The sequence below is a fragment of the Labrus bergylta genome, chromosome 22 (assembly GCF_963930695.1).
Source record: "Labrus bergylta chromosome 22, fLabBer1.1, whole genome shotgun sequence".
NCBI lineage: Eukaryota > Metazoa > Chordata > Actinopteri > Labriformes > Labridae > Labrus > Labrus bergylta.
This window is the reverse complement of record NC_089216.1, coordinates 11,498,815-11,524,693: the sequence shown is the minus strand read 5'-3', so window position 1 is coordinate 11,524,693 and position 25,879 is coordinate 11,498,815. Positions and strand designations below refer to the sequence as shown.

Below are 25,879 nucleotides of genomic sequence, written 5' to 3'. Positions count from 1 at the left end.
AAGAAGATCACCTAGATCATTTAATCTTGGCCCTCTTTCCATCCCCTGCTTTAATTTTAAAAGGTGATCATGCTCTTGCTGTTTTAGCCCAAAATCCCTGAAATAAAAACCCACAAACCATCAGATCCGCATAATCTTTGGACTGGATAATCTAGGAATCTGTATCGTACTACATAGTGTCATCTGGGAATGAGTGCTGCTATTTGACCTTAACACATCTGAGTTACTGACCCTATACGGTATTTGACAGTAAAAATAAGTTAAAAGAAATAATGAAACCAGATCTGATGCTCATACAATATATTCACTGCCTTTATTGGAACAAACTTCAATGAATTGAATACACTTTCTTGTATCTGCTTTAGATGGATGATTCAAAAAAAGTTCAATACAGAATAGATAATTTCTTCATTTTCACATCTGATTATCATTAAGAACAAGTATATTTAACTGACAATACATACACAGAGGTCCAATCAGAGAAACCGACATATTAATGATCATGTTAAACTAAATAAATAAATGAAGGAACCATTGTTTTGATGTCATAAATGTAATTCTGACCATGCCAAAATTGGTAGAAAAATGCAGTTATCACTAAATGTATGTAATGCAAATGTAGACATTCTTCTGTTTTAACTTTCCCAACAGAGTTGCCCTTGCATGGAGTAAGACCGACTGTAATGTAAATCAGTCCAATATTTTTGACAAAATGATCATCAACTTTATGAGGGTTAAACAGTGGACAAGTTATCTGAAAGTCATTTCCAAGCCATATTACAGTTGCGAACTTAAGAGGTCTTCTTGTAGTTTTAATGCAACACAGTGATCAATTGGGGTTTCACATGGACTTCTAACACTATTGCTAGCTAGATAGTAGCCATGACAGCAGCACAAGGGAGGATGCTGTGATGAGACTGATGTTGTGGCTAACTCCACTTGAAACGTCTGTAAATCATTAGAAAAAGAAACAAGATATTACTTAAACAAAAAGCGTTGTTATATTGTTTATTTTTGAAATGGTAGAATATTACTTACTTGCGCCATCCAAAGTTATGGAATTGGTGTCAATGTTGAAGGCTGTGATGAATGAAGCAGCAATATTCAAGATGTTGGTAATCTGAGTGTTGTTAGGAAGAGATGCTGTTGCAAATCCAATATCAATGTTGTTGATGACTGATCCTTCACTGCAAGGTGATGAGCACAAAGTATAATTTTTTTATGAAAATATTATGACTCATATTTCAAGACTGTAAAAACACCAAATCAACACAATTATCACCTGAACGAAACCACTGTAAAGGAGATGAATGATGATGGAAACACAGCTCGGTAGAAAGGTTCAAGCTGTGAAAAAACAAGAAACAAAGCATTTTAAGTTCATTTTAAATATCAAAAGTAAATCATAAAAAACCCAGATGGAAGTTTTACAAGGTACTTTTGTAACAACAAAATCTCTAATAACAATTTGTCAAAAAAAAACAATATGAGGAAATAATGATCACTAGGTCTTCATGTGGAGATATTTCTTTAACAAAGTTCATATGAATTGATTGGGGAATTAGTTTGTACAAGGATATTTTGGACATTTGAACAAGGCATATGCTTTTAATTTCAAACTCTTAATGATATGCTCTGTCCAAGGTAAGCTACAAGAGTTTTGAATAGACATGCTCTTGGGAAAATTAACTATTTAAATTCATGTGGTCATATTGCTGAAATTCTGAGACACCTTGTTTAAAATATATTTAATTTATAATATGTATAAATGTTGCTGGATTTTACCCTCTGAAAGAGACTTACCGAAGACTTTATCAGTGAGGCTCGATTTATGAATGCTGCAGATGATTGATTCAACAAGTCACTTGTAAATGTCTCTCCAGGAGATCTGAAAGTCAATCCCCTTAGTATGATTGCCGCCACAGTAGTTGTATTGGCAGATGTAGTATTTGAAGTAGGGGTGACAGAAGTTGTGATTGTTGTAGTGTTTTGATCTGTTAATAGCCAAAAAAATATATACATAAATAAGGAAAAAAATAAGATTCATCTTATGCATAATACACAGGATATATTGTATGTTTATATACTTTACTTCAGAGATATTACAGCCTCTGAAGTGAAATGCAGAGCAACTGTTTACTCACCAACTATCATGATGGAGGTGGAATCAACACTGAGGCTGAAGTTATTGCTCGAGTTTGACACAGCTTCTACCAAGGTACTTGCAACAGTGTCAGATGTTGGGATTAGATCTGCAGATGAGTTTCTGGCAAACTCAACACCTATCTCTGCTTCAGTATTACTCATTCGCGTTCTTAGCACTGCTGGTCTGCATCAAAAATGCAAATATTAAAATTACAGAATTGATAACATATGTGTACCTGTCATATGAAATTGGAAATAACAATGTTAACCACGATGTCAACAAAAAATTGATTATTGTAAGGTTGACCTCTGAAAATGTGAAATATTACCTAAAAAATAGGACAAAACAACGAACGTTGGCCAAATCCTCTCCTGAAGATAACATCAAACTGTGGAAAATATCATATAGAAATAATGAAAAACAGGGTCATCTTTTATTTGAATAAACAACTTCAAATTAACTGTATGCACCTAAAAAAGACCAGTTTACTTACAACTTGAAGAACTTCAGCTTCAAGATTCTTAAATTGTGGACTTTCTCTATCATTGAGTTCAGCTACAAATGGTACTTCCAAGGATGCTGAAAGAATCTTAACTGGTGAAGGAGGTGCAGTAGTAGTGACAGTAGTAGACATAGTTGTAGTGACTGCTGATGTTGCAAGTATTACAGTTGAAGCGCCACTTGTTTCTCGAGATATTGTTGAGCGTTCTGTTGTTGTCACTGAAACACTGCTTGTTGTTGACACAACATGTTGTAGTTGAACCTCCAGTTGTTGATACACCAGTTGTAGTTGAACCTCCAGTTGTTGATGATCCTTCTGTTGTTGTCTCTGGAACACTGCTTGTTGTTGTTGATCCACCAGATGTTGATGTTTCAGCTGTTGTTGAGCCTTCAACTGCTGTTGTTGATTGTCCAGTTGTAGTTGAACCTCCAGTTGTTGATATACCAGTTGTAGTTAAACCTCCAGTTGTTGATGATCCTTCTGTTGTTGTCTCTGGAACACTGCTTGTTGTTGTTGATCCACCAGATGTTGATGTTTCAGCTGTTGTTGAGCCTTCAACTGCTGTTGTTGATTGTCCAGTTGTAGTTGAACCTCCAGTTGTTGATGATCCTTCTGTTGTTGTCTCTGGAACACTGCTTGTTGTTGTTGATCCACCAGATGTTGATGTTTCAGCTGTTGTTGAGCCTTCAACTGCTGTTGTTGATTGTCCAGTTGTAGTTGAACCTCCAGTTGTTGATATACCAGTTGTAGTTAAACCTCCAGTTGTTGATGATCCTTCTGTTGTTGTCTCTGGAACACTGCTTGTTGTTGTTGATCCACCAGATGTTGATGTTTCAGCTGTTGTTGAGCCTTCAACTGCTGTTGTTGATTGTCCAGTTGTAGTTGAACCTCCAGTTGTTGATGATCCTTCTGTTGTTGTCTCTGGAACACTGCTTGTTGTTGTTGATCCACCAGATGTTGATGTTTCAGCTGTTGTTGAGCCTTCAACTGCTGTTGTTGATTGTCCAGTTGTAGTTGAACCTCCAGTTGTTGATGATCCTTCTGTTGTTGTCTCTGGAACACTGCTTGTTGTTGTTGATCCACCAGATGTTGATGTTTCAGCTGTTGTTGAACCTTCAACTGCTGTTATTGATTGTCCAGTTGTAGTTAAACCTCCAGTTGTTGATGATCCTTCTGTTGTTGTCTCTGGAACACTGCTTGTTGTTGTTGATCCACCAGATGTTGATGTTTCAGCTGTTGTTGAGCCTTCAACTGCTGTTGTTGATTGTCCAGTTGTAGTTGAACCTCCAGTTGTTGATGATCCTTCTGTTGTTGTCTCTGGAACACTGCTTGTTGTTGTTGATCCACCAGATGTTGATGTTTCAGCTGTTGTTGAACCTTCAACTGCTGTTATTGATTGTCCAGTTGTAGTTAAACCTCCAGTTGTTGATGATCCTTCTGTTGTTGTCTCTGGAACACTGCTTGTTGTTGTTGATCCACCAGATGTTGATGTTTCAGCTGTTGTTGAGCCTTCAACTGCTGTTGTTGATTGTCCAGTTGTAGTTGAACCTCCAGTTGTTGATATACCAGTTGTAGTTGATCGACCAGATATTAATGTTTCAGTTGTTGTTGTGGCCACTGTGCTGGATAATGCAACAATTGTTGTTGAGCCTTCAACTTCTGTTATTGATTGTCCAGTTGTTGATGATCCTTCTGTTGTTGTCTCTGGAACATTGCTTGTTGTTGACACAGCAGTTGGTGTTGATCCACCAGATGTTGATGTTTCAGCTGTTGTTGAGCCTTCAACTGCTGTTGTTGATTGTCCAGTTGTAGTTAAACCTCCAGTTGTTGATACACCGGTTGTCGATAGACCTCCAGTTGTCATTGATCCATCAGTTGTTGTTGATCCACCAGATGATGTTTCAGCTGTTGTTGTGGCCACTGTGCTGGATAATGCACCAGTTGTTGTTGAGCCTCCAAGTGTTGTTGTTGATTGTCCAGTTGTAGTTGAACCTCCAGTTGTGGACATACCAGTTGTAGTTGAACCTCCAGTTGTTAATGATCCTTCTGTTTTTGTCTCTGGAACACTGCTGGTGTTGACCCAGCAGTTGTGGTTGATCCACCAGATGTTGATGCTTCAGCTGTTGTTGTGGCCACTGTGCTGGATAATGCACCAGATGTTGTTGAGTCTCCAAGTGTTGTTGTTGATTGTCCAGTTGTTGTTGAAGCTCCAGTTGTCGATGATCCTTCTGTTGTTGTCTCTGGAACATTGCTTGTTGTTGACACAGCAGTTGTTGTTGATCAACCAGATGTTGATGTTTCAGCTGTTGTTGAGCCTTCAACTGCTGTTGTTGATTGTCCAGTTGTTGATGATCCTTCTGTTGTTGTCTCTGGAACATTGCTTGTTGTTGACAAAGCAGCTGTTGTTGAGCCTTCAACTGCTGTTGTTGATTGTCCAGTTGTAGTTGAACCTCCAGTTGTCGATACACCAGTTGTCGATAGACCTCCAGTTGTCATTGTCCCATCAGTTGTTGTTGATCCACCAGATGTTGATGTTTCAGCTGTTATGTGACCACTGTGCTGGATAATGCACCAGTTGTTGTTGAGCCTCCAAGTGTTGTTGTTGATTGTCCAGTTGTAGTTGAACCTCCAGTTGTAGACAGACCAGTTGTAGTTGAACCTCCAGTTGTGGACATACCAGTTGTAGTTGAACCTCCAGTTGTTGATGATCCTTCTGTTGTTGTCTCTGGAACACTGCTTGTTGTTAACACAGCAGTTGTAGTTGAACCTCCAGTTGTTGATGATCCTTCTGTTGTTGTCTCTGGAACATTGCTTGTTGTTGACACAGCAGTTGTTGTTAATCCACCAGTAGTGGATGTTTCAGCTGTTGTTGAGCCTCCAACTGCTGTTGTTGATATACCAGTTGTAGTTGAACCTCCAGTTGTTGATACAGCAGTTGTTGTTGATCCACCAGATGTTGATGTTTCAGTTGTTGTTGTTGTGACCACTGTGCTGGATAATGCACCAGTTGTTGTTGAGCCTTCAACTGCTGTTGTTGATTGTCCAGTTGTAGTTGAACCTCCAGTTGTTGATGATCCTTCTGTTGTTGTCTCTGGAACACTGCTTGTTATTGACACAGCGGTTGTTGTTGATCCACCAGATGTTGATGTTTCAGCTGTTGTTGAGCTTTCAACTGCTTTTGTTGATTGTCCAGTTATAGTTGAACCTCCAGTTGTAGACATACCAGTTGTAGTTGAACCTTCAATTGTTGATGATTCTTCTGTTGTTGTCTCTGGAACACTGCTTGGTGTTGACCCAGCAGTTGTGGTTGATCCACCAGATGTTGATGTTTCAGCTGTTGTTGAGCCTTCAACTGCTGTTGTTGATTGTCCAATTGTAGTTGAACCTCCAGTTGTTGATATACCAGTTGTAGTTGAACCTCTAGTTGTTGATGATCCTTCTGTTGTTGTCTCTGGAGCACTGCTTGTTGTTAACACAGCAGTTGTAGTTGAACCTCCAGTTGTTGATAAACCAGTTGTAGTTGAACCTCCAGTTGTTGATGATGCTTCTGTTGTTGTCTCTGGAACATTGCTTGTTGTTGACACAGCAGTTGTTGTTGATCCACCAGATGTTGATGTTTCAGCTGTTGTTGAGCCTCCAACTACTGTTGTTGATATACCAGTTGTAGTTGAACCTCCAGTTGTTGATGATCCTTCTGTTGTTGTCTCTGGAACACTGTTTGGTGTTGACCCAGGAGTTGTTGTTGATCCACCAGATGTTGATGTTTCAGTTGCTGTTGTGACCACTGTGCTGGATAATGCACCAGTTGTTGTTGAGCCTTCAACTGCTGTTGTTGATTGTCTAGTTGTAGTTGAACGTCCAGTTGTTGATGATCCTTCTGTTGTTGTGTCTGGAACACTGCTTGTTATTGAAACAGCAGTTGTTGTTGATCCACCAGATGTTGATGTTTCAGCTGTTGTTGAGCCTTCAACTGCTGTTGTTGATTGTCCAGTTGGAGTTGAACCTCCAGTTGTAGACATACCAGTTGTAGTTGAACCTTCAATTGTTGATTATCCTTCTGTTGTTGTCTCCGGAACATTGCTTGGTGTTGACCCAGCAGTTGTGGTTGATCCACCAGATGTTGATGTTTCAGCTGTTGTTGTGGCCACTGTTCTGGATAATGCACCAGTTGTTGTTGAGCCTCCAAGTGTTATTGTTGATTGTCCAGTTGTAGTTGAACCTCCAGTTGTAGACATACCAGTTGTAGTTGAACCTCCAGTTGTGGACATACCAGTTGTAGTTGAACCTCCAGTTGTTGATGATACTTCTGTTGTTGTCTCTGGAACACTGCTTGTTGTTAACACAGCAGTTATAGTTGAACCTCCAGTTGTTGATGATCCTTCTGTTGTTGTCTCTGGAACATTGCTTGTTGTTGACACAGCAGTTGTTGTTGATCCACCAGATGTTGATGTTTCAGCTGTTGTTGAGCCTTCAACTGCTGTTGTTGATATACCAGTTGTAGTTGAACCTCCAGTTGTTGTTGATCCTTCTGTTGTTGTCTCTGGAACACTGCTTGTTATTAACACAGCAGTTGTAGTTGAACCTCCAGTTGTTGATATACCAGTTGTAGTTGAACCTCCAGTTGTTGATGATCCTTCTGTTGTTGTCTCTGGAACATTGCTTGTTGTTGACACAGCAGTTGTTGTTAATCCACGAGTAGTGAATGTTTCAGCTGTTGTTGAGCCTCCAACTGCTGTTGTTGATATACCAGTTGTAGTTGAACCTCCAGTTGTTGATGATCTTTCTGTTGTTGTCTCTGGAACGCTGCTTGGTGTTGACCCAGGAGTATTAGTTGAACCTCCAGTTGTTGATACAGCAGTTGTTGTTGATCCACCAGATGTTGATGTTTCAGTTGTTGTTGTTGTGACTACTGTGCTGGATAATGCACCAGTTGTTGTTGAGCCTTCAACTGCTGTTGTTGATTGTCCAGTTGTAGTTGAACCTCCAGTTGTTGATGATCCTTCTGTTGTTGTCTCTGGAACACTGCTTGTTATTGACACAGCGGTTGTTGTTGATCCACCAGATGTTGATGTTTCAGCTGTTGTTGTGGCCACTGTGCTCGATAATGCACCAGTTGTTGAGCCTCCAAGTGTTGTTGTTGATTGTCCAGTTGTAGTTGAACCTCCAGTTGTAGACATACCAGTTGTTGTTGAACCTCCCGTTGTGGACATACCAGTTGTAGTTGAACCTCCAGTTGTTGATGATCCTTCTGTTGTTGTCTCTGGAACACTGCTTGGTGTTGACCCAGGAGTTGTAGTTGAATCTCCAGTTGTTGATAGAGCAGTTGTTGTTGATCCACCAGATGTTGATGTTTCAGTTGTTGTTGTTGTGACCACTGTGCTGGAAAATGCACCAGTTGTTGTTGAGCCTTCAACTGCTGTTGTTGATTGTCCAGTTGTAGTTGAACCTCCAGCTGTTGATATACCAGTTGTAGTTGAAATTCCAGTTGTTGATGATCCTTCTGTTGTTGTCTCCGGAACATTGCTTGTTGTTGACACAGCAGTTGTTGTTGATCCACCAGATGGTGATGTTTCAGCTGTTGTTGAGCCTTCAACTGCTGTTGTTGATATACCAGTTGTAGTTGAACCTCCAGTTGTTGATGATCCTTCTGTTGTTGTCTCTGGAACACTGCTTGTTGTTGTTGATCCACCAGATCTTGATGTTTCAGCTGTTGTTGAGCTTTCAACTGCTGTTGTTGAGCCTCCAAGTGTTGTTGTTGATTGTCCAGTTGGAGTTGAACCTCCAGTTGTTGATATACCAGTTGTAGTTGAACCTCTAGTTGTTGATGATCCTTCTGTTGCTGTCTCTGGAACACTGCTTGTTATTGACACAGCGGTTGTTGTTGATCCATCAGATGTTGATGTTTCAGTTGTTGTTGTGGCCACTGTGCTAGATAATGCAACAGTTGTTGTTGAGCCTTCAACTGCTGTTGTTGATTGTCCAGTTGTTGATGATCCTTCTGTTGTTGTCTCTGGAACATTGCTTGTTGTTGACACAGCAGCTGTTGTTGAGCCTTCAACTACTGTTGTTGATTGTCCAGTTGTAGTTGAACCTCCAGTTGTCGATACACCAGTTGTCGATAGACCTCCAGTTGTCATTGTCCCATCAGTTGTTGTTGATCCACCAGGTGTTGATGTTTCAGCTGTTGTTGTGACCACTCTGCTCGATAATGCACCAGTTGTTGTTGAGCCTCCAAGTGTTGTTGTTGATTGTCCAGTTGTAGTTGAACCTCCAGTTGTAGACATACCAGTTGTAGTTGAACCTCCAGTTGTGGACATACCAGTTGTAGTTGAACCTCCAGTTGTTGATGAGCCTTCTGTTGTTGTCTCTGGAACACTGCTTGTTGTTGACACAGCAGTTGTTGTTAATCCACCAGTAGTGGATGTTTCAGCTGTTGTTGAGCCTCCAACTGCTGTTGTTGATATACCAGTTGTAGTTGAACCTCCAGTTGTTGATGATCCTTCTGTTGTTGTCTCTGGAACACTGCTTGGTGTTGACCCAGGAGTTGTAGTTGAACCTCCAGTTGTTGATACAGCAGTTGTTGATTATCCACCAGATGTTGATGTTTCAGTTGTTGTTGTTGTGACCACTGTGCTGGATTATGCACCAGTTGTTGTTGAGCCTTCAACTGCTGTTGTTGATTGTCCAGTTGTAGTTGAACCTCCAGTTGTTGATGATCCTTCTGTTGTTGTCTCTGGAACACTGCTTGTTATTGACACAGCGGTTGTTGTTGATCCACCAGATGTTGATGTTTCAGCTGTTGTTGAGCCTTCAACTGCTGTTGTTGATTGTCCAGTTGTAGTTGAACCTCCAGTTGTAGACATACCAGTTGTAGTTGAACCTTCAATTGTTGATGATTCTTCTGTTGTTGTCTCTGGTGATGTGGATTTCCTTGTTGTTGATATGTTTGATGATGAAGAAATTCGCCGTTGACACTGACTTGCTTTCAAAGAGTATAATTTTATTTAAGCAAGAAACAGAGTCACTGGTCACGTCTGACCAGGAGGATCAAGAAGCCAATAATGATCTCTCTCGAACACACAGAGACAATTGCTTATATGCATCCAAACATCCGCTTTTCGTCATGGGTCAGAAATCCTCTATCAAATTTTTACTTTGGTCAAACTTTTAACAAATTGTCTTTTAACAAATTACTTCACACTGCATGCTTCAATGCACACTTTTTCCTTTACTCAGCGCTTTTTTCCCACTTTTCTCAAAACTCTTATCTTTATTCCTTATCTTCACTTTTCATCTTTTTACTTCTCATCTTTACACTTCTCATCTTTATTTCTTCTCTTTTATTTTCCTACATTATACGTTTATAATTTATCCAAATACCCTGGCCAGGGATCCCCTTTGTTTTATTTTTACTCAAATTTGACTACTTCTTAAAGCCAACTTTCACTTCAGTGTCTAATTTACACATGACTTACTGTTAAGAGGATACGGGCCCTGTCCTTGTTAAACTTGCATAGTTTTTTAGCTAACTGGTCTCGTTACTAGTTGCGCTTATGCTATCATTACCTTTCAACTTTTTATCTCTTCTTCTCTTATTTATCTCTTCTTTATTTTATTCCCCTTTATCTATATACTTTTTAACTCAATAAACCCCAATTTAGACGGAGAAATACTCCAACATCAACACATCATTGCACTTCAGTTCTTTGACAGTGCGGCCAAAATTGCCGATAGACGACAGAAACAGCTCCGCAATATGTGCAGAAAAAAAGAAAGAAACACTTACGAAGTGATGGAAATAATAAACAAGCTGTGGTCCCCTGCAGAAGGCCCCAACTGATCCTGTTCCGTGACGCCAAAATTGATGTGGATTTCCTTGTTGTTGATATGTTTGATGATGAAGAAATTCGCCGTTGACACTGACTTGCTTTCAAAGAGTATAATTTTATTTAAGCAAGAAACAGAGTCACTGGTCACGTCTGACCAGGAGGATCAAGAAGCCAATAATGATCTCTCTCGAACACACAGAGACAATTGCTTATATGCATCCAAACATCCGCTTTTCGTCATGGGTCATAAAACATCACGTTACACAACCACATGTGGCAATACTCCTATACAATACCTCAATTTAAACATTCCACCTGAGGGGACTCCTAAATCTCCTTCAGATACTATCACAAGACGCACCCGTTGTAAACTTATATTATCTCCGTCCTAGTTACATCAGACACTTCATAGTCCCCCCTAGCGAGACTATAGTCTCGCAAACGAGATAAATTATACAATTATGATGTTAATTAGCCTCATACGAATCACTTCTGTCCATGCTTAACCTTAGTAATATAGTAAAATTTTATTTGTGGAGTGTGAGAGCGAAAAACCCATCAAGCAGCTATCTTTCTTTATTATCCATCAAACAATCTAGACAGGAAAACTCTCTCACGGTCCCTCAGTCCCAGGCAACCACCTATAGTACTCCAAACCAATTAAAAAGAAAAAGGGTTATGAAAACTTTTCAGGATGATATATAAATGCACACATTCAAAACCTCAGAAATAAAATCTAAAAATTGTCCAAAGTCAGGCTGGTCGACCCATCGCACCTTCCAATGGACCTCTCCCTACCTAACAAAACTTTCCCTAAGGATCGATAAAGAAAGAAAACACCTGAAGTCCCAATATATGCATCTTATACAGTTCCAGAAAAATATGTCTTGCTAAAAATATCTACTATAAAGTAAAACATACAAAAATATTTATCAATATTACAAGTTACATTGTAATAAACCCTCAATGATTTTTCAATCGAAACCCCTCATCATGATGTCTTCATTCAGGTTTCCGTTGTCCATTTCCATCCTCCATTTTCTTAAGTTTGGTTGTTTCAACTCCATTAATCTGGAAGAATCTCTGGACAATCAGCCACCTTCACATTGGTCTCCCAAATATCATTCTGGGAAGAAAAATCAACAGCCAGTATCTTTGTACATACAAAACCATCAAAAATATTCATTTTTGTATCATACTTTCACCTTATTCCACTACATGATTAACATATACATGATTAATATACATGATTAACATATTCAATTCCCCCCTTTTATCAATTCACTTCCAGTTCAAAATAATAGTGAGTCAATGTTGAATTCAGATATTCAAAAATGGATATTTCTCTCCAATCTCTATGACCTCCTCACCTTCACTTAGGTCATTACCACTCAGTAGCGGCATCTGAATGTTTTCTTCTGGCATCACAACTCCTACCCATCTCAATATCATAGCCATAGCAAAGGTCAACAACAGCGTACAAAAACAAAACATCACACACAGTGATAGAAGGGTAGCCACCAAAATCTGAACCACTATAGCTCCTACTGGTCCTAATTGGTCTTGTAACCAGGTATTCGCAGACCATCCCGCTCTTTCTGATGGACCAAATGAATCCCTAATTAGTTTCAAAGCATCTATGACACTAGTCATATTGTAAGTAGCATCAGGAATCAAAGTGTAACAGGCTTCTCCAGTTAGATTCAAAGCTATACAGAGGCCACCTTGTTTGGCCAAAATGTAATCAAGAGCCATGTCATGTTTCAGCAACGTCAATCGATGACTCCTCTGAGTATTTGACAAATATTCAAAACCTTTTATGGTCTCGTTTGCAAAACCTTGCAGGGTATATGTAATATTATCAATATGATCAGCTAAGTATGTAACACCATACCATGGAAACGATCCTATTCCCCATTTCTCTCCCAAACTTATCCTCCAATGATAAGACTCCAAGTTGTGAAATTGTGCCAAATCTCTTTTCTTTCTACTGCTAGAGATTGTCGTAGAGTTATCCTCATCAGACCCTTGTCCCTTCTGAATAACAAAAACATCATACGGAAGTTTCAACTGTGCCATATAACAACATCCAATCCAACCATAAGGTAAAAATAAGTATGCCTTATCGCCACAAATTCACCAGATATCTTTAAATGTTCCTATGGTAAAATTACCCGGTAAAGTTTGATTCTTTACACTTAGAGTTTTACTCAGTCGGCGATGTGGTGCATGAAAGGTCACTGTATACATGTCATCAATAGCCCTTTGATCACGTCGTCCAAGATTTAACCTTCACAGGTGTCACTTCCATAGGATCAGGGACTGCTGTCGTAATATCTTCATACTGATCAAGGAGATTTATATATGATAAGTTCTTCAACCAAGCACAATTCCGTTGAGGTGTAAATAGATGCACCGACACGGCCATCCAATAATCTTTTGGTGCTTGTTGCTTAAATACCAACCACGATAGTGCATAATTTTGATATTTAGAAGTTAAAGGTTCTGGTACCGTCTCTAGAATTGAAGGCCATGTGCCTGGTGCTGGAACTCTCACAACACATGGACCACTCAAATTACTAGCCAATCTAACAGAGTGAGTAAACTGTTGGTACCACATATTTCTACTTGCCCACGGGTCTGCAATTTGCAACACCGAGGAATCAAACCCATAAGCTTTCCATTGGGTTTCACGCTTCTCTAATGCATGAAGATGTTTAGTCATGACTTCTGATGTCCCGTCAGCATCTACAAAATCACCAATCAGATTCAACATAGTCATCTGAATTGTTTCAGCTGCCTTAACTAATGTAGATGTAGCAACAGATGTCAACATCATACCTCCAGACTCTGTAGACACCGAAGAACTCATCATTGTTTCGTTGATAGTAGATCCCATCTTTACAACCTCACTTGTAAAATTACTCGCAGCTAGAGTAGTAACCAAAGTTGATACGTTAATACTACTAGTTATTCTCTGAGCTACAGTAGTAGACATCATCTGTTCATCAGTCACCCTTGGAGTGACTAGTTGCTTTTGAACCTCTTTAGCCACCGTAACTACTTCAATAGGATCTAGGCCTTCTACCACAAGCATTATCTTACAAGTTCTATACCCTTTTACCCAATAATTGTGATATGGTACAAATTTAAACTCTGGATCCAAATAAGTGCATGTACATTCTCCCTGATCTTCCCCTGTTACATTGATTAGGACAAGTGTACAGTCGTCTTCAACCCTAAACAACCTTATGTGATTATACAAAATATACTTTCTTTGATCATGAGGCACACTATTAATTTCAGGTCCTGTTAGCACTATTTCTTCACCACGAGCATTTTTCCCAATTAGGGGGATTATTACCATCATTATTCCATTTTCCACATTTACATGGAAGGCGTGCTGAATTCCCTAACGTAGCTTTAATCACAATGTTTACAGGAATTTGAGTTGTAGAAATCATTTGAGGCTCAGCTGTATTTAGACGCAATATCTCTATGACGTCAGTAACCTTCAGTTTTGAAAAGGTGGATGTCTGCTTTATTTTCTCAATCAGCGGGAGAGTTGATATGGTAGTTGACAGTTTTCCTACTTCAACAACCAGGGGTTTTGCAATTCTAGTTTCATTTAGTACCACTAAAGTCACAATACTGTTTCTGTAACCTAACCCCGATTGGACACTATGCTCTCCCATATTTACTGATTTTGGGTCATAATATGTACACTTATAGTCACCTTGATCTTCAATCTGAGATCTACGTAAATAAAGACTACAGTCTCCCTTAATCTTTGACCTTCTTCGATCATTAAGCAACACATACTTTTCTAGTGGTGGTGTCCCCAATAAATCAATAACCTTACCATGGCTATCTTCCCACTTGACTCAGAATTTCCCTTTCCCATTATTTTCCTTTGTACACTGACATGGGAGCTGAACTGACTTTCCCAAAATCACTTCTACTCTAGTCCTCGTAACGTTTTGGTCTAACCTTTCTTCGGGTTGGCCTTGGACTCCTTGGCCCAACTGGGTCTGTGGATTTTCCTGTAGAGGCATCACAGCCCTCTGGAGTCTTTGACTCATGCTCTTGAGAAATAGACTCTGTTGTTTCTGGGACATGTTGTAAATCAATGTCACCAAATCGTCTTTCTTGCTCATGGACTGACAAGTCATCCCTGACATCATCAAAAGTGTAATCAAAATCATCATGCATAGCCCCAACATGGTCAATCCCTTCTTCCGGATCTTGACCTTGGGGGTCTGCATGAACCTCTGCTGCTTCTGCAGCTTCTGTTGGCTCTCTTGCGCTTTCAACATCTCGGTTCTGTGATCGTGGAACCTCTTCTGTTGGCGCTTTAACACAATGTGATAAATGATACCAGGTAGGAGACCCTTTAACCTGGACCGCAGTTCCCGTACTGCGGACTACTTCAAATGGTCCTTCGCAGCACTCATTAAACCACTTCCTCCTAAACACCTTCACGAATACCTTGTCTCCAGGTTGCACTGCATTCGTCTTTTGCTCATCGAGTCTCTCTTGCACCTCCTCTCGTTTTTGCCTGTCAGAGACATATGTGTATATTCTCTTATGTAAAGCAGCCATGTAATTAACATACACTCGCATTTCATCTTCTAAAAGGGCTAAACTTGGACCCTTGCCACTTGTACGCAAACAAGGTGTCGGCATCCGTCTGCCCATTGCCAACTCATGGGGTGTCATGCGCAAATCACGGAGCCCACTTGAACAACACACCATTAACGCCAGTGGAAGCGCTTCCACCCAATTCAAACCTGTGTGTTGGCAGATTTTAACAATGCGTTTTTTTAACACACCATTCATTTTTTCACAAGCACCTTGGCTTTGCGGATGATAAACAGCTCCTAAACGTTGTTTAATTCCCAATTTTTGCAGAATTAGTCTTACTGTTTTATCCACGAACTCTTTCCCATTATCTGAGGATATGCGGTCTGGGAGTCCCCACCTGCTTATAACCTCACGACACAAAAACTTTAAAACTTGGCAGCAGACTGAGCATCTTTCCGCTTGGTTGGACAGGCCTCAACCCATCTTGAAAATCTGTCCACAACAACTAACATGTATCTTTTACCTCCTACCGGTCTTATCATGTCAACAAAATCCACAACTAACTCACGCATAGGACCTGTTGGCGTTGGAATGTAACCGGGAGGAACCATCACACCCCTACGAACGTTGTTTTTTAGACAGATAGTACACCTGCCTATGACATAATCAATCTGTTCAAGCAAGTACGGTGCCCAAAAACCATATTCTTTCGTGATCTTTCTCCTAACTCCCCCCTTGCACATGGGCTAAACCATGTGCTTTCTAAATCATCAGACCTAGCAGGTCTAACAATTTCCTTCACTGAGCATTCACTTATCTCTCTACTTCCTGAACCTTCACTATTCTACCTTACAATTCCTTCAACATAAATCTAACTCCTTGACCTTTCCTGTAAACAACAGAAAAGTCCTCTCCAACCTCAACATCTCTCTATACTTTCTCCACCTCTCTTAAAGCGCTGCATCCATCATCTTCCACCCCTGAACCGGCTGCTAATGGGTAAAGATATGAAGAACCTTCTCTCTCTGAGTCTTCATCATCATTGCTCACATCTGTGTCGTCCTTTCCTGGATCCACTCTTCTTATTGGCTTGTCTCCTTTTTTCTCCGCTTTAGCCAACATCCGTCTTACTGCTGGGTCATATCCACCAACAGCTTCATCCGAATCACTCTCACTGTCATCCTCTATGTCCAGTCGTCTGAACTGCTGACCGCTACAACTTCTCAAATGGGTCTTTTTGTGTTTGCTGTCGGAGCTTGGGTACATTTCTATGGTCGTTGTAGCCTTTCCCTTCTCGATTATTTGTTCATCCTCGTCTGTGATGTGATAGTTGCCCTTCTGTATAATCACTGGGAGCTGGGGGTAAACATCAGTAAACTTCACTTCCTTCTCATAAGGCGGGGGCTTCTGTACTAAGGCAGTATGTGAGAAGGGTGTGTTAACCTTCTCCATTAACTTACCCACTGCCTTATCATTTTTCTGTATTTCTTGCATACCGCGGCCTCTTTTTTCATTTGCAGCTTCTAACAGTTTCTGTCCTTCATTTTCAAACAACTGCAGAACTCCAAGCTCAGTTTGTCTTTTCTCCATACGCCTTTTTCCTTTTTTCCCCTTCTTCTGCTTTACCTTGTATATAGACACAAGTACCTGTATTGTTTAGATCACATCCGGGTTCAAAGTCCCCTCCACTGGCCAAGGCTGGTCAATGTCAGGCCAACGCTTACTCCATTTTTCTGATATTTTTGGAATATCTTTAACAAGAGGATTAGTCTTCTGTACTACATCAACAGGAGTGATTGATTTTGTAATTTTGGTGTCCATCTTTGACATTACAATGACCCTCTTAGTTCCTCGTATTGTAAGTCAAACTATTTAGAAAGTACTGTTACCACACTTTAAAGTGAATGAATTTGCCAACCCCAAAGGAGACCAAAGCCTTCTTACTATGAAAGCAAAAGCACTTCTTTATCACCTAATGCATCTAATCACACTTATTTATCTTTAAAATTATGAAAATAATGTCAATGTTCCATCTCAAAATAGCCCAGGTCAAGCTAGACCATACTCAGACAATGAAACCAGCATTCACAGCACTCAACTGCATTTGAATCAAATCAACTTTTCCATACATGATCAATCAAATCAAAAATACTCCATTATTGACCAAATGCTTCAATTAGTCAGTCTGTTGCCAAGACTTCCTCCTATATAATTGTAATGTGATACATAGAAGAAACAATGTAAGCCTCTATGCGAAAACAGACTAAGCATGTATCAAAGATGTTGACTATAAAAAATGTGTATACACAGATAGAAAAGTTCAGGTGTTTGTTGAAAGAGTTTGTGGATAAAACCACACTGGCCTTGATCAAGCTGGATTCAGGATCCCTACATGCTGTCATCCGCAAGCTTCCAGTGTTTGTGAAGTACCCCCCAGGTCTCTCCTCATCTGCCTTTTTTTGGACTGATCCAGTTCAGACACAATCCATCTGTCTGTCTTCCCTTTAGCTCTCACACAGCATAGTAGAGAGAAACAGAGAAAACAGAAAGAAAACAAAACAAAAGTTTAATCACTCTGAATCCATATAGACAATGCAATAACAATTCAGTGAAATATGCACACATTATCTGTAATCTTTATCTATTTTTTTTTTTATCTATTGCAAAGGCTGTCTCCCTACTGGGGGTGTGTTTTCCTTCCCTCTGTGTCCCACAGAGAGAAGAAGGAGGAGGAAGGGCTCTCTCTCCACTCCTCTTCAAAAGGAGTAATCTAATTGGCTTTCTATGTGAGGCAACGCCTCTTGGACCCGCCTCCTAATTTTAGCAAGGGCTTCCAGTCTAACCTGGCTGTCAAAGGGTTAACATCGTCTCCAAACCCTATGGTCCAAACCTAGTGCATTTAATGCACAGACAGGCGCATCTCACCTGTGGGTGTTGTGGGTGCTGTGACACCCCTACTTTCACTAAAATGTACACTTTTTACTAGTGGAGTCATTAAAAGGAAACTTATCGGTCAAGTAAGATTTATTAAGTGACAACTAAGCCAATCATATCTATTTGATTACAGTTGAAGCACGGTAAGGTTACATTTGCATTTAATCCTCCTGTCACTCATCACTGAGTCAGAGCTCAGAGCTAACACATGGAAACATGCTGCATGTAGCATCCTTCTGAAAGAGAGTAAGTCACCCAAACAGAGGTTTTTAAGATAAATCCACCTCACAAACCAGCATAAGTGTAACATTTTCTTCTCTTGGTTGTTATTTTAGCTGTATGTATTTACTCCCATAACTTTACGATGTAGCAGAAGTCCCCTTTGCAGTTTTTCTAAATAAAAGCACATTTTATGTGAAGACCGGAAATAAAGAGACTGAGGCGTAAGGCAATAAGAAAAGCAAAATAATGGCATCACAAAGAATCGTTTTGAATCTGGTTTCTAGAGCTGACTGGGTTACTCACAATGGACGTTCATAAAGTTAGTGTCTAATTATCTTTTGTAACTTTGTCTTGTTATATGATGTTTCAGCTAAACTTAGTTATTGGACATTAAATGAAACAGAATGTGTTGATTTCCTAGAGGGTGGTAATATACTAGCACAGAACACACACACTTTTAAGATCACTGCTCCACCCCTGTGCACAGAGTCTACGCACACAGAAATCAGCACAGTATCCTCCCAATCAACAGCCAAATAGAAAATATATTCTCTAATAGTCAAAACCCACTTCTTCACCTATTTTAAACCAAACTATATGTTCTTTTTGAACAGACAAAATTCGCAGCATAATGTGGTCACACACATACGCTCAAACAGACAGAAAGAGAAGTTCACACTCCAATCAGCCGGCAGTTCTAAACTTTATCAGGAATTTTTCTGTTCTTTTCTCGAAACTTGCTACCTGAATGGGTACAGACTATCCTCGCTGGTCTCTCCACTTCTGTTAAAAACAGATACTATATACACTTATGCTATGTATAAACGTCCTTTATTAGGCTCATGTGTATTTATCAGATTAAACAAACATCCTCTGAGGGGCTCATAGATTTTTATCAAATTTAATATATAAAGTCCCCTGAAACAAAGGGCTCATAGGTTTTTAACACTGATGAAGATCAGATAAGTAAAAGTCCTCTGAAACAAAGGCTCATATTTTTTAACACTGATGAAGCAAAAATGTCCCCTCTTATAAGTTACTAAATCGCCTTTTAACCAATCACCTGCTATATATGCCTATTTAATAATACATCTATTCTATTTATCAATCACACATATACAAGAACATTTCCGGATCAAATACACATCTCCACACCACACAGACCTCTCAAAACCATCCAAATCACAACACAAGAGACAAGACACAGACAGAGACAGAGACCGTCCAGCAGCCACACAAACACTTCAGGCTGTATAGAGCTTGCGCGCACACACATTCCAAGAACAGCCGCGCCTCAGTGAGCACACACACATTTCAGTTCAAATTTTGAAGTCGACTTATTTATAATTTTCCTCTATCAAATTTTTACTTTGGTCAAACTTTTAACAAATTGTCTTTTAACAAATTACTTCACACTGCATGCTTCAATGTACACTTTTTCCTTTACTCAGCGCTTTTTTCCCACTTTTCTCAAAACTCTTATCTTTATTCCTTATCTTCACTTTTCATCTTTTTACTTCTCATCTTTACACTTCTCATCTTTATTTCTTCTCTTTTATTTTCCTACATTATACGTTTATAATTTATCCAAATACCCTGGCCAGGGATCCCCTTTGTTTTATTTTTACTCAAATTTGACTACTTCTTAAAGCCAACTTTCACTTCAGTGTCTAATTTACACATGACTTACTGTTAAGAGGATACGGGCCCTGTCCTTGTTAAACTTGCATAGTTTTTTAGCTAACTGGTCTCGTTACTAGTTGCGCTTATGCTATCATTACCTTTCAACTTTTTATCTCTTCTTCTCTTATTTATCTCTTCTTTATTTTATTCCCCTTTATCTATATACTTTTTAACTCAATAAACCCCAATTTAGACGGAGAAATACTCCAACATCAACACATCATTGCACTTCAGTTCTTTGACAGTGCGGCCAAAATTGCCGATAGACGACAGAAACAGCTCCGCAATATGTGCAGAAAAAAAGAAAGAAACACTTACGAAGTGATGGAAATAATAAACAAGCTGTGGTCCCCTGCAGAAGGCCCCAACTGATCCTGTTCCGTGACGCCAAAATTGATGTGGCTTTCCTTGTTGTTGATATGTTTGATGATGAAGAAATTCGCCGTTGACACTGACTTGCTTTCAAAGAGTATAATTTTATTTAAGCAAGAAACAGAGTCACTGGTCACGTCTGACCAGGAGGATCAAGAAGCCAATAATGATCTCTCTCGAACACACAGAGACAATTGCTTATATGCATCCAAACATCCGCTTTTCGTCATGGGTCATAAAACATCACGTTACACAACCACATGTGGCAATACTCCTATACAATACCTCAATTTAAACATTCCACCTGAGGGGACTCCTAAATCTCCTTCAGATACTATCACAAGACGCACCCGTTGTAAACTTATATTATCTCTGTCCTAGTTACATCAGACACTTCACTGGAACACTGCTTGGTGTTGACCCAGCAGTTGATCCACCAGATGTTGATGTTTCAGCTGTTGTTATGGCCACTGTGCTCGATAATGCTCCAGTTGTTGAGCCTCCAAGTGTTGTTGTTGATTGTCCAGTTGTAGTTGAACCTCCAGTTGTAGACATACCAGTTGTAGTTGAACCTCCCGTTGTTGATACACCGGTTGTCGATAGTCCTCCAGTTGTCATTGTCCCATCAGTTGTTGTTGATCCACCAGATGTTGATGTTTCAGTTCTTGTTGTGGCCGCTGTGCTGGATAATGCACCAGTTGTTGTTGAGCCTTCAACTGCTGTTGTTGATTGTCCAGTTGTTGATAATCCTTCTGTTGTTGTCTCTGGAACATTGCTTGTTGTTGACACAGCAGCTGTTGTTGAGCCTTCAACTGCTGTTGTTGATTGTCCAGTTGTAGTTGAACCTCCAGTTGTTGATACACCAGTTGTCGATAGACCTCCAGTTGTCATTGTCCCATCAGTTGTTGTTCATCCACCAGATGTTGATGTTTCAGCTGTTGTTGTGACAACTGTGCTGGATAATGCACCAGCTGTTGTTGAGCCTCCAACTGTTGTTGTTGTTGATTGTCCAGTTGTTGATACAGCAGTTGTTGTTGATCCACCAGATGTTGATACACCGATTGTCGCTGGATCTCCAGTTCTCATTGATCCATCAGTTGTTGATGAATCACCAGATGTTGGTGTTTCAGCTGTTGTTGTGGCCACTGTGCTGGATAATGCAGCAGTTGTTGTTGAGCCTTCAAGTGTTGTTGTTGATTGGCCAGTTGTGGTTGATCCACCAGATGTTGATGTTTCAGCTGTTGTTGTGGCCACTGTGCTGGATAATGCAGCAGTTGTTGAGCCTCCAAGTGTTGTTGTTGATTGTCCAGTTGTAGTTGAACCTCCAGTTGTTGATGATCCTTCTGTTGTTTTCTCTGGAACACTGCTTGGTGTTGACCCATCAGTTGTTGTTGATCCACCAGATGTTGATGTTTCAGTTGTTGTTGTGGCCTCTGTGCTGGATAATGCACCAGATGTTGTTGAGCCTCCAAGTGTTGTTGTTGATTGTCCAGTTGTTGTTGAAGCTCCAGTTGTCGATTGTCCAGTTGTTGTTGAAGCTCCAGTTGTCGATTGTCCAGTTGTAGTTGAAGCTCCAATGGTTGATGTTCCCTCCGTTGTTGTTACTGAAACACTGCTTGTTATTGACCCAGCAGTTGTTGTTGATCCACCAGATGTTAATGTTTCAACTGTTGTTGCCGCTGTGCTTGATGATGCACCGGTTGTTGTTGAGCCTCCAAATATCAGAATCAAAACCAATAGGATTGGTCCAACACCCATTGTGTCTTTTTTTGATCCTGCAGAATGTAACCAAAGATATAGTAAATAGAAATATTTGAGTATGTTAAATTGCCCTTTTTTTAAAAGATGATTTTACATTCTAAAGGTAGATTTATAGTTTCACAATATTTCTTGATCTTAACATTAAAGGGGCTATATGTAACTTTCAAAAATATTGCGTTTGTAGTGATACTGCATGGCCATTAGGCGAACTGCACCAGTAACCTGTTGCTCACTCTCCCTCGCGTGCATAAAATGTCACTCCCTGGAGCTTTCGCAGAAAATACGACCAGGGGAAAAATGTTAGACAGGCAACACAGATAGACAGTGAACATCTACTTTTTCACATCAGTTAACCGTTTGCTTATTAAAGGTCCCATATTATGCTTTTTCTGGTTTTATATGCCCTTTAGTGTGTTTTTATGTGTCCTGTGCATGTTTAGGCACATCTATGTGCAAAGATTCAAAGTCCGCGGAAACGCGGCTTCTCCTACGTCCTCCTGTTAGCTGTAGCATTAGCCGCATCTAACACTCGGTTCTAGCCCCCCTCGATAAAAATTTGTCAGTGCGGCGTCATTGTCAGTGTGAGATCACTGATCTAAGCCCATTGGCTCGTTGTGGCAAGCCCTGCAGCTCATGTTGAAATTTCCGAGAAGCGTGCTGAGCAACTGACCAATAACGACAGAGCGGATCGGCAGACCAATCAGAGCAGACTTGGCCCACGTGGGGTCTAACAGTGGGGGCTCAGCAGAGCGTAGCTGACTGACTCAGAGCATAGAGGGAGCAAGGAAGAGCAGTACATGAAAACAGACACTTTTTTCGGACTTTAGCCATTGTGAACGTACAAAAGTAGGTACATAGATTAAATATACAAACCCCAAAAAGGTCATAATATGGGCTCTTTAATGGGCGAAAAAAACAATTTCTACATGTAAAAAGTTACATATAGTCCCTTTAAATTTGAATATGTGTTTTAAAATCATCTAATCTCTGACATCTCTAAATAGATTACTGCAATTCACCTTCAACTCAACCTCTCAAAGACTTTTGTATCATCCCCGCTAGTCCTTCTATGTAACCACAGATCAATATCCAGGTACATGCTCTTGCGATATCACGCATTGACTATTACAACTCCTTACTAGCAGGTCTATCTACTTGCACTATCAAACCCTGCAGAACATGCAAAACTCAGCAGCGAATGGTCTTCAACCTACCCAAAAGAGCACATGTCACTTTGTTGTTCATTTCCTCCACTGGCTACCAGTTACTGCTCTCATCAAATTTAAAACCCTGCTGCTTGCTTGCTTGCAAAACAGCGACAAAAATGGCCCCTCTTTACCTAAACTCTCCCATCAAGCTCTACACTTCCTACCGCCCACTAGGCATCTGATCCATTCTTCACAACACAGCCCTTATAATGGCACACTCACGAGCACAAGCACTGGGACACAACGTTGTCAGTTTTCATTATGGAGAAATCCTGACGTGTTATGGCTGTATCTGGCTAAAATGACTCAAAATAAGCCACAAAGTCAGTAAAGTAGCTGTCATGTTCTCTGTCTTGTTCTCAAGTGTGCGGACGCGAACTCGACCACAGGACCCTTTAATTTTTGAATTTGTTAATTTTTGAGTTTGCCTGTCTTGAATACTAAGCACGCTTCATCAGTACATAAAGCCATTCATGTGTTGTAGTACAACGTTGCGTAAAAGAGGTAACCGTGGTCAGCCCCAGTTAGTCCTGTAGCAGTGTGAGTGCAGGTCAGTGGGGAAATGGGGGGGGAGGGGGCAATCATGCTTAAGCACAGTCCGGGACAACTTTGCCAAGTGTGAGTGCGCCCTAAGTCTCTCAGTCTCTCTATACTCTTCTCCTCTGTCGCACCCCGGTGGTGGACCGAACTACCAAAATCCATTTAATCTGCAGAGTCCCTTTGTACATTTAAGAAAAAGCTAAAGACCCAGCTCTTTCATGAACACCTAGGCACTTAATGATATTGATGATGATGATGATGATGATGATGAGGATGATTATGATGATAATGATGATGATGAGGGTGGTATTGTTTGATCATGACAATATTTAGGATGGGTTTGATGTTGATTAGAACTCTCAAGAACAGCTGTTGATGTGCTTTGCCTCTGTCCAGTGCTTGTCAGCACCTGGGTCGGATCAGACTGAAAGCTGTTTGAACTTCATGAGGCAACAGCTGCAAGCTAGTTCAGGCAGTCAACTCGAGCAGCACTGATTTCACACTTATGCCTCATTTTCAACAATCACCTGACAACACCTCTTTTCAATTATTTGTTTATTAGAGGCTTTGACTTAAAATATCTTTGGTTTAAGCTATCATCCCATTACTCCTCAAACGTCTGCATGTGAAATAAAACAATGAGGACTGATAAGGTCAGGCCTAGACGCAAAACACAAACGATATGCTGCTGCAATAAATATTTTAAAGATACAAATGTGAGTTGTCTGACTGAGCTGACTTTGTTTCTTCCTTTATAGATCCTTGCTTGATGTTCGTCTCTTTGGATTAAAGCGTCTGCTAAATAAATGTGAAATTGTAGACTTTAAAATATAGTGGATTTGTAGATTTAGCCACTTACATCAACATTATCCATGCCATTTCATAATTGTAATTATAATTGTTAATTGAAGAAATTCTACAGGTATGAAAATAAATAGAATTAAAAGCCTTTTTATGCAGCCCAAATGAAAACCGAACTTCCCCTCGGGGATTAATAAAGTATATCAAAAATGTTCATGAGTACAGATTTTGTTTCCCTAATATAAAATAAGGATAATTTATCTATTTTTTTGAACATTTCGCAGTGTAGTCATCAAGTGGCCAACTTTCTTCTTTGAATAATGACATTATATTTTATTTCAGATTGTAGGATGATTTTCCTTGATGTAAAAAGTTAACAAAATGTTACCAAGTATTAAATGATTATTTGTTGTTGTTTCTTTGATTTTGACAATAAATGTGAATTATTCTGATAACTCTTGACTCACTAGTGACTCACGTGTTGTGATATGCACATTTAGAAACTCATAGTTGATATTTAAACTAAAAATTTAAAGCAAATAAACCACTCATTTCAGTGGAGAAGAGATGCAAGTTCAAAATGCATTTGCAACCATTTTGAATAAAACCAAAAAAATAAATATATACTGAATGGGGCTGTAATATAATACTATTCATATGATACACAAAAAGAATTTCCACCATGAACACATACATTATTGTATCCCTGTTTTATTATTAATATGGCATGCTGTAATAATGTCACTCTAGGATACATTTAGTATTAGCAATATTTGGAGAAACTATAAAACCTGAAAATAACCTTATAGTAAGGGCATAGTGCAAAAATCTGGGAATTAATTCCTTTCCAAAAATGTATTCACAAATGTGTTAATAATGGTGTCTAACTGTGCTAAATCCAATTCCAGTCAGAATATCATTCACAGCTGCTTAAAGTTTGGGTGACTTTTAGACTTTTAGACGAGTAATGCTTAGTTAAATCCCGGTTGTATATATTCCCATTCTTACTTTTGATATTTTTAGTGCTTATTTACTTTGTATTTAATATTATATTGTGTTTAAATTTGCTAATATTGTGTTTCTTGCTAATATTGTCTGTTTGGATAACCTGCTTCTGTAGCGCCACAATTTCCCTGTTTGGGATCAATAAAGTCATTACATTCTATTCTATATACCTGGAACCTTATTAGTGAAAAAATAGTTACGTTAAACTCCGCCTAAAGTACCTTGTGAGGGGTCAACCTAGGGGTTTTTCAGGATTCTGATTCCATTGCAAGCATTTGATTTGCACAAAATC

General features: G+C 39.7%; 2 protein-coding genes across 3 annotated transcripts; both read right to left on the bottom strand.

Moving 5' to 3' along the window:
- Positions 1-296: 296 nt before the first annotated feature.
- LOC136177356 (uncharacterized) lies at positions 297-15,493 on the bottom strand. 2 transcript variants are annotated; one of them, XM_065950347.1, is made up of 7 exons: positions 10,435-15,493; positions 2,475-2,534; positions 2,145-2,329; positions 1,804-1,994; positions 1,283-1,347; positions 1,039-1,187; positions 297-948 (listed from the first exon to the last, which is right to left on the bottom strand). In XM_065950347.1, the coding sequence occupies exons 2-7, from the start codon at positions 2,528-2,530 to the stop codon at positions 866-868; spliced, it is 729 nt and encodes a 242-aa protein (XP_065806419.1). In that variant the 5' UTR covers positions 2,531-2,534; positions 10,435-15,493; the 3' UTR covers positions 297-865. The 2 variants fall into 2 exon arrangements, with proteins under 2 accessions (XP_065806419.1, XP_065806418.1); XM_065950346.1 differs by lacking the exon at positions 10,435-15,493 and adding an exon at positions 2,640-3,018.
- LOC136177512 (mucin-22-like) lies at positions 6,571-8,785 on the bottom strand. The gene has a single exon (XM_065950935.1). It carries the CDS (start codon positions 8,783-8,785, stop codon positions 6,698-6,700), a length of 2,088 nt encoding a protein of 695 aa, XP_065807007.1. The 3' UTR covers positions 6,571-6,697.
- Positions 15,494-25,879: the final 10,386 nt, after the last annotated feature.